This window comes from Gymnoscopelus microlampas (assembly GCF_963454915.1).
Source record: "Gymnoscopelus microlampas genome assembly, chromosome: 8".
Classification (NCBI taxonomy): domain Eukaryota; kingdom Metazoa; phylum Chordata; class Actinopteri; order Myctophiformes; family Myctophidae; genus Gymnoscopelus; species Gymnoscopelus microlampas.
This window is the reverse complement of record NC_139945.1, coordinates 50,780,072-50,795,071: the sequence shown is the minus strand read 5'-3', so window position 1 is coordinate 50,795,071 and position 15,000 is coordinate 50,780,072. Positions and strand designations below refer to the sequence as shown.

Sequence of the window (15,000 nt, the reverse complement as noted above, 5' to 3'; positions counted from 1 at the left end):
GACGAAGTGTTGTCCACACTCAGGGTATGAGGCCCTTGTATCACAGTCGGGAGTCATGTTGTGTTAATCCTTCAAGACCGGGAATGCATCTGTGTCATTTTAAGAAAAATAGCAGATATACAAGCTCTGAGCTTGTAGATCTGCAATTTTTTTGCAACATTTGTGCAAATCTTTGAATATACACTTTTGTAACTCATTTGTAACTCAAATCTTTGCTTCTGGGGGGGGGACCCTGGAACAAAGCATTTTGAGATGGGGGTCCACGGCCAAATACATATCTAAAAATGTTTTCTAAATCCTAACAATATGTTGCTATATCAGTGGTGCTCCAACTTTTCCATGTCAAGGACCCCCTTGTTCCAGGGACCCCCAGAAGCACAGATCGGAGAAAATTTGCACACATTTTCCACAATTTTCCAAAAATTAGCAGATATACAAGCTCATAGCGTGGCACTCGGTGCCGTGCTATGAGCTTGTATATCTGCTATTTTCGAATATCCCAAAAAATCTTGTCACAGATCATTCCCGGTTTCAATGGATTAAAGGGCTCTTTTAGATCACGCAAGAACAAACAAGTGCTAGACCTGCGGTTCCCAAATGGTGTGCCATTAGACAAGTCCAGGCGTGCCATGTGATTTTGTGACAACCACACATTATTATTGCAATATAACTATACAAAAAGGTATGAATTATTTCTTTAATGTTATTCACAAGCGTTGGGCACAAAACATTTGAAAACAACTTATCTGGAGCAGACAGGAACTGGCACTATAGATCAGTTCTAGTTACTGATTTGTTTCCACAGACTTCAGGGACATCTGTTACGGCGCTAGCGATGACAGGAACTCCACTTGTTTTCATAGTCAAAAACACAAGCCTGTCAGCCCATTACACAACTGTCCCTTTTAAAAAAGAAAAGAAAAAGATACAGCATTGTTCAGAATCACACTTGTTTCTAACATACGTTCTCATTTCTTTTCATTCCCTCAATTCCCGTTGTATTTCACCTTGAGACGATGAGAGCTTGGACTTCATTGCTCCATTGTCCCACGGTTTTCGCCATTATGCTGACTTTGTTCTACAAATGCTAACGACAAACTGCTAACAACGAACATATTCATTCAAAAGGCTGCCGTTCCTTTTCACCATCAGTCATTTCAGGGACTCAAGTGATGATAAACCTGCCCCCAAGGTCCTGTTTGCTACCGTACTATAGGTCCCACATTTTGAACAGGTACCACAAAACAACAAGGAGAACTCCTGCAGAACTCCTGCAAAACTGTACCCTTGGCAGATGTAAAATCCAAGTATAATGCTTTATAGTGTAAAAAAAATTGCCAAGAGGTCTGGCACCATTGAAATCAAAAAGGGCCCTTAAATTGTGAGTCAAATTCAGAAATGGACAAGATGTTCAAGGACACTGGCCTCACAGTATAATTTTATTTGTAAAAATATTTGTAATTGTCTTCAGTTGTTTCCCCCTTCTCAACATCTGTCTATCGCTTTGTCTCTGTCTCTGTCTGTCTCTGTCTGTCTCTCTCTCCAGCTGAAGCCAGCAGAACGTGGGGATTCTGTCTTCTTTTCTTGTCATGCTATCAACTCCTATGGAGAGGGGCGAGGCCTTATTCAGCTCACTGTGCAAGGTAACAGTTTTCACACAAACATGTTTAGAAACATTGACACCTCGCCGGCATCTTAGATGCCACTGCAGAGTGACAGTTAACAGACAGCGCTGTCCATTGCACAAGTCTGGGCTCAACCACCCTTTTCCTCCCATTCTCTACCTGTCTCTACCTTTCCCTCTGTACATGATCACATCAATTCTGCTATCTTGCCCCCCCCCCCTCCCAACTCCTCCAGAGCCCCCAGACCCACCAGAGTTGGAGGTGAGAGAGGTGAAAGATCGCAGTATGAACCTACGCTGGACACAGCGCTTTGACGGCAATAGCATTATCACCTCCTATGACATCGAATATAAGAACAAGACTGGTATGTATGCTGTACACTGGTACTTATATATGTATACTGTACACTGGTACTTACAAATACTGTACACTTGTACTTATCCTGTAGACCAGTGGTTTACCACCAGTGGTCCTTGCGGGAGTACCAGGGGGTCCCCAGCGAAATTAGTTAACATAGCGTCACAATCATTTTAACCACTTAGCTTTGGCTATTCTGCTATACCAGATATACAAGCGCATAGCGCGTATGCGCTTGTATATCGCTTGTATATCTGCTTGAAAAAGTCAGCATATCTTTGAATATTTATATTTTTTCAAAGCGAAAATGAACTGATATCTTTGCTTCTGGGGGTCCCTGGCACAAAACATTTCAAATGGTGGTCCGCGGCCAAATGTATATCAATTTAGGGGTCCTTGGCATGAAAAAGGTTGAAAACCACTGCTGTAGACTAGTACGTATACTGTAGACTGGTCTGGTACTTATACTGTAAGACTAGTAGGTCAGTAGACTGTATACCCCCCCTTTTGGGAACGTTATATATGTAAGCCACTTGGCAGTTATTGTTGTGCATTTTAAATTAAATACACTTTGACTGAACAACTAAGTCATAACAGCTCTACATTTGCTAAAAGCCCTCTTATAACCAGTATTCCTCGTAAATGTAATTTTGGACTCAGTTAAATTAACACTGAGGATTTGACTGCGTGGTAACAATGTCTACTGCTTTGTTTCTGCCTCTCTCTGTCTTTCAAACAAACAAATAAACAAACACACACACACACACACACACACACACACACACACACACACACACACACACACACACACACACACACACACATGCAGACACCTGGGAGTTGAAGCACGGTACTCGCAACATCTCCCCCTCCAACAACCAGGCTAACATTGTGGACCTCCACCCTGCCTCCGTCTACAGCATCCGCATGTATTCGTACAACGCCATTGGGAAGAGCGAAGCCAGCAAGGAACTGACAATCAGCACAGAGGAAGCTCGTAAGTCACATGACCTGCCTGTTTAGTTTTTTTTAACCTAGACCTGAGGCAGATTCTACAAAGGGCTTCTAAATCAGTAGTTCTCACACTTTTAAAGTTATAATGTGACTGAATGCAGATGGCGGAGTTTGATTTCAAAGTAGGGGATCGGAGCTACAGTACAACACATATCACTTTCATGGATTACACAACAGTTTCGGAAGTACACCTTGTAGATGTTATAATTATGTTGTTTCCGGAAACTGTAATTGAGAAAAAGGCTTTAAAAGTTTTAGGATTTTCACACTTTCCCAGCTCAAAAGACATCTTTAAAAAAAATAATTCATGCTTTGAATCAAAATATTTAGTTCATACTTGAATAATAGTGTATTTACTCCACCTACGTACATTGATGAACAGCTGCTATCCCTTTTTTTTACAACAAGAATAGCCTAGTAATCAAATATATAAGATGTTTTGTTCTCACTAATGTCTCGCCAGCCGCCTGTCCCAGAATTCATTGTATTTGAATACCTGGAGCGCAAGGTGAGAAGAGGCAAGAGACAGGCAATGGTCTGAATATCTGCCTGCAAGAGTAAAGGGGAGGAAAACTGTGTCTTCTCCCTACAGAAGTCAGAGAAATACGTGTTGTGTCAATTGTGTACTTTCATTGTGCTGGAACACAATACATTAAATACATACTGTATCTTTGTGGCAATGCTCCACTCACTTCCCGGATTTCTTTTTTCACGTTCCTGAAGAAGAAACGGGACATTTTCATTGTAAAACTAGGATCATGTTGACACAATTTTGTGTTCTTATTTTCTGATTTTGTTTTTGGACTTGACGTCATAGAAGAAGCAAGGGATAAATCTTGTACATGGTACTGAGTGATCACATGGAATTGATTAATTGATTGATTCATTAATTGAATACTTTATTAGACATAAATGTAAACAGCACGTATGTATTCAATTCATCAACATGGCAAAACAATAACACAATAATACATATCATCAACAAATACAAAACACTGTACAAAGGAGAAAAAGAAAAATGTCGGCAGAGAATGACGCCACCTTTCTATGAAAACATTGCGTTTACCTCCCCTTGTGGTCTCCTGATAGATGGTTTTTCAGGCCTGTTTTGAAAGACATGTGATCAGCTGTCATGATCTAAGAACAGTGGTAAGTATATAATCTGTATGAAATAACAGGAGGACTAGAGGAAATAACCAGGCGCGTACGGTCATTGGGGCCAACGAGGCCATGGCCCGGTCTGTGTAAACCCAGATCTGCCAGGGGGAAAAAACAAAAAAATCAACATAACAACATTAGCAGCGCCTCACCCTTTAAGTCACCTTTGTTTTCAAATGGGGCTCATTTGCATTCGGCCGAATTGTTAATGAGTGGCCATTAGAAAACCAGTTTCGCCGTCAAACCGGTTCTCCATTGCGCAGAGACGCGCACCTCTCCATTCAGAAATGTGATAGAAGAAGAACCGTCGTCCTGAAACACCCGCCCCGCGTCTAAACCGGCGGCCTCGGTCCGCGAAAAAAATGGGGTGGTGTGTTTTGGGACGAGTGTTCCGTTTTCCACCCGGAATGGCTCGGCAATTCTCAATAGACTTATCAGCCGTTGTTGTTAAGATTCTGGCCCGGTCAACGTTAGAATTCACCATACGCTACTGGAAATAACCTGACTTGATTTGCATTATTTTCATATTTACATGCCAATTGTAGTTCGGAAGTTTAGGTGAATGATAGACAAGATTATGAATCTTTGTTAACTCACTTTTGAGCTAAATTACATTGCACACCATTTCTTTACTCTTGGGCTGACCATCTCTAGTTGCTGTGTTTGGTCAAAATGTCTGTCTTGAGATGCATTTCGATAATGAATTAAAAATGTAGGGGAAATAGTATTGATCCGATGGATTTGATCCGAGAAAAAAAAAGAGGAAAGAAATACATACACCACAAGTCTTCTTTTAACAATAGAAGTTGGCTTTTGTGAAGGGGTTCCATGATGGGACCTACAGTAGAGTGTCATGACATGCATTAGAATCTAGATGAAAGCTGCTGCAGAAAGTCTTCATAATGACAGTAATCAACATCTTTGTGTCACCATCTTCTCTCTCTGCCTGCAGAGCCCGATGGACCTCCCATGGAAGTGATCCTACAGCCGGTCACCTCCCAGAGCATCAGGGTCACCTGGAAGGTAGATTACCTGAGTAAACATTCAATAAGCTTTGCTCTACTCCTATATTTGTATCTTTTCATGTAGCCTAAGCATGCATGCTTTTAATCAGTGGTTCTCAAACGTTTTAATTTCAACCCATAACTCTGAGAGTGTACAAATGGAACCAAATGGACCTGTAAGGGTCCATTTGGTTCCATTTGTACACTCTCAGAGTTACAGACCTGTAAGGGTCCATTTGTAACTCTCTCAAGGAACCCTGAGGGTCCCTGGGACTCACTTTGAGAACCATTGTTTTAGCTAAAGGTGAAATACAGAGAGTTGTTTAAACGTTTTTAAAGGTAGGGTAAGTGATTTTCTTTGGTTAAAATAAGTGTTAAATAGCTCTATATTCTGATAGTACTCATTGCTATGGAGTGTTTGCTCAGTAAAAGGAGTCTCCTTGTCTCTCCAGCTATTTAGAAAATAGAAAATGCATTTTCGTTTCAGTTTCAGTTTCATTTCCAATTCTATCCAATCAGGATAGAGAACTCAATCAGGATATAGATTAAACAAGTGAAATTGGAAGTGATGACACTAAGAAATGAGCAGGCAAAATTGGAACTGGAACACTATAAAAATGAAGCTTAAAAATGGGTACTTTCTCCTGATTGGCTGAGATTTTGACACCTACCGGAAAATGTATTTTCTGTTTATTAAAGAGCTGGAGAGACGGGGAGACTCCTGTTACTGAACAAACACTCTATAGCAATGATTACTATCAGAATATAGTGCTTTAACCTTTTAACAAAATAGTTTTTGTTTTAACCAAAAAATATCACTTACCCTACCTTTAAGCAACATCCACCAGACACAAACATTTCAGCCTTGCATCTTCCTCAGCACTTGCCAGTTTGTTGTCCTCAAGGGTGATTTATGCTTAGTTGCGCGCTGGTGTCATACATCAAAAATAGCCGATTTACAAGCTCAGCTTGTAAATCGGCTATTTTCGGTGTGCAACACGGCACGCCATAAAGTATAAATCAGGCATTACTGTCCTCTCTCCAGCAGGCCCTGCCACTTTCCTTCATTTCCTGAGTTATCTGAGTGCATGGAGCAGAGTGAATGATTCTGAATAATGGCACGTAGATAAACTTTGAAATTCATGTTGATTGGCTGTGAATTGAGAATCCCACCACACCTCTCTACCTTCCCAGGCCCCCAGGCAGGAACTGCAGAACGGGGTGATCCGTGGCTACCAGATTGGTTACAGAGAGAACGGGCCGGGCAGTAACGGCCAGTACAGCATCGTAGAAATGAAGGCCACTGGAGACAGTGAGGTGTACACCCTCGACAACCTGAAGAAGTTCGCCCAGTATGGGGTGGTGGTGCAGGCCTTCAACAGAGCCGGCACGGGGCCCTCCAGCTCTGAGATCAACGCTACAACACTGGAGGATGGTGAGGATGTTAATACATTGCAGTCCAAAAGGCAGCCTTAAAAAATATATAAATAATCTCTGAACTGTGGCTTTCAGTCATTGCAGTTTGGATGCTGCTTTCCCCCTGTCTAGATCATGGAAGGTCATATGACCTTCCTTGTCTCCTTTAAAAATAAGAATTATAATGAAGAAATATAGCTGCAAGCAGCGATAATACGGGGCCAGTGAATAGAGAGAGAGAGAGAGACATGGAAACGGAATAGATTGAAGAGAGAGAGAGAGTGACATGGAAACAATAGATTGATGAGAGAGAGAGATGGAAACATAATGGTTTGATTGGACATCTCAACCTACTGCCATTAACAGGATTCGAACTCTCAACCTTCAGACTAATAGGCTGCAACACTACCTATAATGCTATAGCTTTGTCCAGGCTGATATTGTCTGTTGAAGATCATAAACTCTTGCCTTCTTTCATGAACCAAGCCCCTGTTTCACTAACACTAAGATCACTCGTTCACAAACCATTTACCAATGAAGAAATTGTACATCTCCTCAGAACCAAAACTAGTGAAAGTAGCCGATCTACAAGCTCACAAACCATGAAAAGTTGTGAGATTGTAGATCAGCTATTTTCAGAATGAAGTATGTCATACGTTGAAAAAACGTACTCTCAAATAAGCATTTCAGGTTATCTTTACCATTTGCACATGTATTCATTGATACAGTCATGTTGTTTGAAATTCAACTTAAATTAAGTCTGCATCAAGTGAGGCTTGAACTGGCGACCTTGAGATTGTGAGGCATTCATTTAAGGGAGACGCCATTGGCCCAACAGACAAGTAACTGTGAAAAAGGAGATCACACAGATGACACAGTTTCACGCAAATAGCTGAACAATCCTGGGTTTAAGTGTTTTTCAAACTGCTCAAAATTGCGGACAATCTAAGGGCGGAGCTTACTGGTCAAAGCGATAGATGTGTTCCTCATGAGTCAAGGCACAAGTGTAAGCAAGTTTCACGACTTTCGGCCAAACGAGGCATGACTTTGCCTGTTTAAAGTTTGCATTTTCAAAAAATTGCTATAGCGCCCCCCTTTGGCCAATTGGAGTGAGATTAGTTTCAGTGATATTTGGAATGACTCTCTACATTACTGCAACGTTTCAAAGAAATGTGAGTCTTGCATGTATGTGTTAGGGGCAGATGAATAATTTTCATAAAACTGCAATAGTTAAAATCTATTTCCTCCTGGGATTTTTGAGTAATCTGCACAAAACATTTTACACATGAACTTAGGACCTTTGCCGACAAAACAAAAGCGGCGGATTTTCCATAAGTGAAAAAATGCAGAAGTTATGAGCCAAAGGCTGTTTTTCATATAATTCAAAATGGTGGGCGATCTACAGGTCAGAGGTCAAAAGTCAGACCACGAAAGTTGTCAGGCATGAAGAGACGCATGTGTGTATCGAAGTGTCATGGTTGTAGATCAAACAGGGCATGAGTTGTACCTGTTCAAAGTTGGCACTTTCAATTGAGTGCTATAGCGCCACCCTTTGACGAATGAGTGTGAGAATTATTTCTTGATAGTTTTTCATGAGCATCTACCATATGGCCGAGTTTCGTAAAAAGCGTATGCACGGTTAAGCGAGAACTGGCAAAACAAGTATTTTTCAAACTGCTCAAAATTGCGGAAAATCTAAGGGCGGAGCTTAATGGTCAAATCGATACGTGTGTTCCTCATGAGTCAAGGCACATGTGTAAGCAAGTTTCACGACTTTTGGCCAAACGAGGCATGACTTATGCCTGTTTAAAGTCTGCCTTTTCAAAAAATTGCTATAGCGCCCCCTTTTGGCCAATTGGAGTGAGATTGGTTTCAGTGATATTTGGAATGACCCTGCACATTTCTGCAAAGTTTCAAAGAAATGTGAGTCTGCATGTATGTTTTAGGCACAGATGAATAATTTTCATAAAACTGTAATAGTTAAAATCTATCTCCTCCTGGGATTTTTGAGCAATCTGCACGAAACGTTTAGCACTTGAACCTTGGACCACTGCCTACAAAAATTTCCAACGGATTTTCCATAAGTGAAAAAATGCAGAAGTTAGGAGCCAATGACTGTTTTTCATATAATTCAAAATGGTGGGAGATCTAAAGGTCAGAGGTCAAAAGTCAGAGGGTGAAAGTTGTTCAGCATGAGGAGACGCATATGTGTATCCAAGTTTCATGGCTGTAGGTCAAACAGGGCATGAGTTGTACCTGGTCAAAGTTGGCATTTTCAATTGAGTGCTATAGCGCCACCTTTGGACGAAAGATTGTGAGAATTATTTTTTGATCGTTTTTCATGACCATCTACCATATGGCCGAGTTTCGTAAAAAGCGACAGCGCGGTTCAGCCAGAACTGCGAAAAGTGGCAGAAGAAGTGACAGAATACTGCCAATAACAATACGTGTACAGAGCAGAGCTCTGTCCCCGTAATAAAGCTTCTCTCTAGCTTTCTCTCCCAGAGTAATTGGCGGATGCTTGCTTCGGTGAAAGTCTGAGTTGTTTTAAAGAATATTGTATTGGATTTTTTTATTGATTTGCATTTATAAGTTCATTTTTTCATTTTACACTACATTATAATAAAACTGCTGCAGATCAAAGTTCAAGGTCACAATCAAGGTCAAGGTCTGACTGTTAGCAAAACTTGACACTGGATGACATATGCTTTAGAAATAAAAATGGACTTGATTTGATAGTGATACGGATGATTGAAACACATGGGTATAAACATCCATTATTGGTCAACAATCAAAAATAAGAGAAGCAAAAAAAAATGGTAGGAACTGTGAGATAATCATACCCTATGTATGTCCTCTGTATATTTCCCTGTGAAATGCGGAAGTCTTTGCTTTGTTTGTGCAACAAAAATAGTATATCTACAAGCTCACAATGCATCATGCCGTGACACAATGTGAGCTTGTAGGTCTGCTATTTTCAGTGGCCGAGTATAAATCAACCTTTCAAAGCCATGCTTTTTCCTGCTTACCCATAATGCTTCATTGTCTCCGCCTGGCCGAACGTGTGGCAGAGACTATGTTTTGCATCTTGTCCGTCCGTCCGTCCGTCCGTCCGTCCGTCCGTGAGTGTGTGTCTGTGAACAGCAAATTTCCGGCACTGTTGGGCCGATGGCAGCGAAACTGTGCACACACACTCCCTGGATGCCAGAGCAGAACCTCTGCCTCAGAGTTTTCACATCGGCCTGTTATAGCGCCACCAGGAGGTTGATTTTTGCAGCAAAAAAAAAATCGTATTGCTCCTACAGATTTTGTTCGAAAATCACGCAAATCGGTACACAGTATCTCTATTGTCATTAAAAGAAACTGGTCTTTCAGATTTTTCATATTCCATTCTGATTGGCTAAGATTGGCCTGCGATTTCCGTGAAGTTTTGCATCCACATTCCCACTAGGCTGAGGAAGAAATGCCACTTCAAATAAGCCTCATGCTCATGGTGGTGCTATACAACAGGCCGATTCGCGTTTTTACCTATTACTGCACCAATCTGCATAAGACTTTGTATGCCCTAGAGGCCAAAAAACCTGCATTTTTCACACCTGCCTTTTATAACGCCACCAGGAGGCCGACTTATGTAAAACATTCTTTTTATATTACTCCTTCAGATTGTATCCAAATGTCACGCAAATCGGTACACATGATCTCTATAGTCATGTGATCAAGACAAATCCATTTTTCATATTCCATCCTGATTGGCTAAGATTGAACAAAATGCCTCAAATCATGAACGCAGCGTCGGATTGTGGTGAAAATTGTGCACGCACATTCGTACTACATTGAAAAACAAATGCCACCCTTTTGACATTGCCCTATTAAAGCGCCACCAGCAGGCCACTTTTGCAAAACACATTTTTTTATATTAGGCTACTCCTACTACATACCCTGGTGGAGAGCTGTCCTCCGAGGAGCACTTTTTCTAGTTATAAATTGATCTTCCTTACCCATAATGCTTAATTTCTCACGCAGCTCTATTTTATATCGTTGCCGTCGGGCAGAAACCTTGTATCTCCATATTTACATTTTTTTATGTTTCTCCCCAAATCAGTGCCCTACTTCGCCGTAGAAGAGTGTCACGCAAAAGTAGCAAAAATAGCCAATCTACAAGCTCACAGCCGCCACAAATCACGATGCGACGCGTTGTGAGCTTTTAGATCTGCTAATTTTGAAACATGTTTAAGTGTGTCTGTGGGTTTTATAAATATTGAATCAATGTAAGGTATTAACAAGTGCCTGTGACTAAATGATAACTTCGTGGATCCATTGGTTCTTTTTTCAAATTCCTGAAAAGTTATGGTTTTGCACATACAAGGTTTCCACCCGACAGCCACGATATGTTAGAGCCTCTCAGAACTGTCCCTTGGTGTTTTCCGTCTTCTATTTTTACTCGCTCCGGTTGACCTCTACATCTGCTCGTCTCCTCCTCGCCATTATGCACGACTCTCTCTGTTTTGTGTTTCTATCGAGCTGTGAAAATGTAAATAGCGTTTGCAAACACAAATTATTTCAAATACACACCGTCTCTCACACACTGTCAACTGCACGGTCCGTCTCTTCCTCCCTGTGCAAACACGTATTAACAGACCCCCCCCCCCCCCCCCAGCACCACACGCACGCACACTCACACACACCCTCACTCATCCGCCCAGTGAACAGTTGGCTGAAGCCCCATTGGTCCAGAGCAGACGGAGCCCTCCAGCACTTCCCGGTGGCTATCACCGTGGCGACAGTGATATTGACGGCCATTATGATAATAGTGATAACAACAAGCATACTAAAAATAATTATAATTAGCTTGTCTCTCTCTCTCTCTCTCTCTCTCTCTCTCTCTCTCTCTCTCTCTCTCTCTCTCTCTCTCTCTCTCTCTCTCTCTCTCTCTCTCTCTCTCTCTCTCTCTCTCTCTCTCGCTCGCTGCTAGTTTCCTGTAATTATCCACAGCTGAGCGCATTGTCTCCCTGCTCCCTCTTTTCATCTTTTCTCCTGCCCTTCATTCGCTCCCCTTCCTTTCAACTCTCCCCCTTTCTTCCTCTCCTCCTCCTCCTCCTCTGTCCCTCGTTCCCATTCCCCTCCCCTCAGCCCCAGTCCAAAACCACCTTTCATTTAATCCCCTTTATCATTCCCTCGTTTCTATCCTCCATTTTGTTTACATCTATACCTCTGTTCGCTATTTGTAAACACATTGTTGTCGCTATGTAGCCTTTACATGTAACCCTACCTTCTTTTATTGCTTCTTTTAATCGCTACTTTGTGAAGGCACTCCTTCCCAGGTCAACCCTCGATCCTGTTTAAGGCTGATTTATACTTAGTCGTAAATAGCCAACTATAAGCTCACAACAGCTATTTTCAGTGAGCGACACCAGACACTGACAACAGTCTGAAGTTAAGAATTACTCCCTTACTGTACCGTACAGCACCTCGATCACTCCCTGAATCTCCTTGAAATAAAGTCATGAGCGTGAAAACGGCGGGAACCGGAAGGCATTCTGTTTTGAAATATTTAGACTTCACATGGTTGGAGCCACGAGGATGATTCACACAAACCCCCTCGATTCTCCACTCCTCTTCGCTCTCTCCCTCCTTCCTCCTTCCTCCTCTCCCCTTCACCAGCTGCAGAGCGACGCCCTGGTGCGGTTGGCCCCCAAACTCTCCCTCTCTTTCATGGCCCTCAGTCTTTCAACCAGCCCCTCTCTTCCTCCCTTCCTGTACCCTCTCACCCTCTCCTTTCCCTCACAAGTTGTCTCCTGTTCGCCCTCGACAGTGTGGTTATTCACAGGCTGAAAGCCCATTGGTCAGCGGACAGTGTGGTTATTCACAGGCTCAAAGCCCATTGGTCAGTGGACCAGGGTTACGGCCAAGTGAACAGGCACCTGGCCTGGAGTGAACAGAGACCGGCCTGTATAGAGAGAGAGAGATGCTTCTATACATCAGACTGGACAAACAGCGTGGGCTTTTATCTATCACTAGCCTTTTTTATAACTCCAGGTTTGATATGGAAATGTGATTTAGGTTTCCAGAGATGCACCCCCCCCCCCCCCCCCCCTAATTATTTAGGCAAGGCAGGCATAGGGTTGGGGAAGTGCATTGAACCGAAGTGAATCCACATTTACAAACAGTGAATCTCTACAACTTCTGTGGGATGTCTATATGTCCTTATGATTTATAAAAAGAACTGAACATGCATGGGTAGACAGCTGAACATAGTAGGTTTCAATTAAAATAACTAACCTTGAACCTTCTCTTTCTCCACAGTGCCAAGCCAGCCGCCCCAGAATGTGCGGGCCATCTCTGTTACATCAGATGAGGCAGTGATCACCTGGGCCGAACCGCCCAGGATGACACTGCACGGCGTACTGAAGGGATACCGGGTTGTCTTTTGGGCTGTCTTTCCCGATGGAGGTGTGTGTGTGTGTGTGTGTGTGTGTGTGTGTGTGTGTGTGTGTGCGTGTGCGTGCGTGCGTGCGTGTGTGTGTGTGTGTGTGTGTGTGTGTGTGTGTGTGTGTGTGTGCGCGTGCGCGTGCGCGTGCCTGTCTGTCTGTCTGTCTGTCTGTCTGTCTGTCTGTCTGTCTGTCTGTCTGTCTGTCTGTCTGTCTGTCTGTCTGTCTGTCTGTCTGTGTGCGCTCTTGTGCGCGAGTGCATGCGATGCACGTGTGTGTTAACACCTTATGTTCTACTCACCCATCCAAACCAATACATGCAGTATTAACTTCACTGGGGGCGTATTATAGAAACGTCATGACTCTGAAATCATATCTTATCTTATGTAGGAACTGTGGTCATTTCAGTTAAGGAGCCATAACAGAACAACAGTTTCGACCTTATAGGTCTTCATCAGGCAATTTGCACCAATTAATGAGCCATGATTCTTGCCTTAATGTCTTGCACCTGGCCTAAACACAGGTGCTAGATGTGCACACAATCTCCTCTTTCAATTGAAATCAAATAACCATCTGTCTGTCCATTTGTCCACATGTCAGAGTGGGGAGAGATGCAGAACATCACCACCGTCAAGGAGCAGGTGGAGATGAAAGGCCTGGAGAAGTTCACCAACTACAGCATCCAGGTGCTGGCCTACACCCAGGCCGGAGACGGTGTCCGGAGCAACGTCCTTTACATACAGACCCGAGAAGACTGTGAGTCCATGCCTTTTTCTTTCTTTTTTTTACTGTACATCTTTCGACACAAACAGAATCAAGAAATGATGAGCTGACCCAGTGCAATCTTGTTAAAAATTAAAAATGGGTCAAAATTGCAAAAGATGGACCCTTATGGGTTAACAAACATTTGGAACTTGGACACCTAGGGGCGACCATAGAATCAGAATCATAGCTTGATGGGTAGGGAGGCCGTCTGGTAATCAGAAAGCCACTAGTTTGGCCTCCCGGCCTGCCCATGTCTATGTGGTGAAGTGTCCCTGCGTAAAGACACTTGACCCCTAACCAGGGGCGTCACGACCATTCACTGTGTGTACGATGCGACACCCTCACTCTCAGATCCGTGATTTCATACCCCCCACTTTTTTGAAAATTTTTTTTTTTTTTATAATAAATCGGTAAAATCAGGCAAAAATACGAATTCAATAACCTAACCCTAACCCTAAAACCGAAATAAAGTAACCAAAACACGAAAAAAAAGTAACAAAATCCGCCCAAAAAACGTATTTTCAAAACACAATTTTGAAAATACAGAATTTGTTTACATTTGACAGTTACAAATGTTTTTCACGCTTTTTCAAAAATAGCAAATATTTGCTGTATATTTGCTATTTTTGAATAGCCAAAGTGTAAAGTAAGGGGTATAGTAAGGGGTATAGTCCACCGAAAGACCCCCCCCCCCCCCTTCTGAGAGCCCGTGACGTCCCTGCCCCTAACAGCCCCCCCCCCCCCCCCCACACACACACACACACACACACACCTACAAATCCCCTTTGAGCATGCATGAGGGTTTGTCAGCATTTTACCAACAGAATTAGCAGAGATTTTTGTTGTTGCTATTTTATGTTTCTGCAAATCATGGACACGTTGGATCTCGAGGTATAGTAGGCAGGCGTCCCATCAGCAGCGGGCTTGAGCCCTTTGGGGTGCACTCGAGTGAGGCGCCAGCCGAGCGAGTGAGTGCCTAAACTGAGCGAGTGCCTGCACTGGGCAGCGAGTTGGCCCTGTGGATGACTCACCGTCATTCAATGTTGCATATACAGATAGGAATCAGTTATAAATAAATCTATACGAAACTGCTCAATAGTACTTGAAATCTAGGCCTGGGTCGACAAGGTCCACATCTGGAAAAAAAACTGGTGTTTTTACACTATCACTATATTTCTGTAGGGAACTTAGAGACCTAGACTGGTTTAGAGCAGGGGTCTTCAACCTTTTCAG

At 42.7% G+C, this 15,000-nt stretch overlaps 1 protein-coding gene across 1 annotated transcript in view; it reads left to right on the top strand.

Annotated features, from left to right (window-relative positions):
* The window catches only part of dscaml1 (Down syndrome cell adhesion molecule like 1), a 154,894-nt gene that overhangs the window by 111,805 nt on the left and 28,089 nt on the right, over positions 1-15,000 (top strand). Inside the window, 8 exon segments of the mRNA XM_084063850.1 lie at positions 1-24; positions 1,547-1,643; positions 1,861-1,989; positions 2,812-2,979; positions 5,107-5,177; positions 6,353-6,593; positions 12,878-13,024; positions 13,603-13,758. The exon segment at positions 1-24 is cut by the window's left edge and continues 182 nt beyond it. Of these exon segments, the coding sequence (XP_083919976.1) occupies positions 1-24; positions 1,547-1,643; positions 1,861-1,989; positions 2,812-2,979; positions 5,107-5,177; positions 6,353-6,593; positions 12,878-13,024; positions 13,603-13,758 (1,033 nt within the window).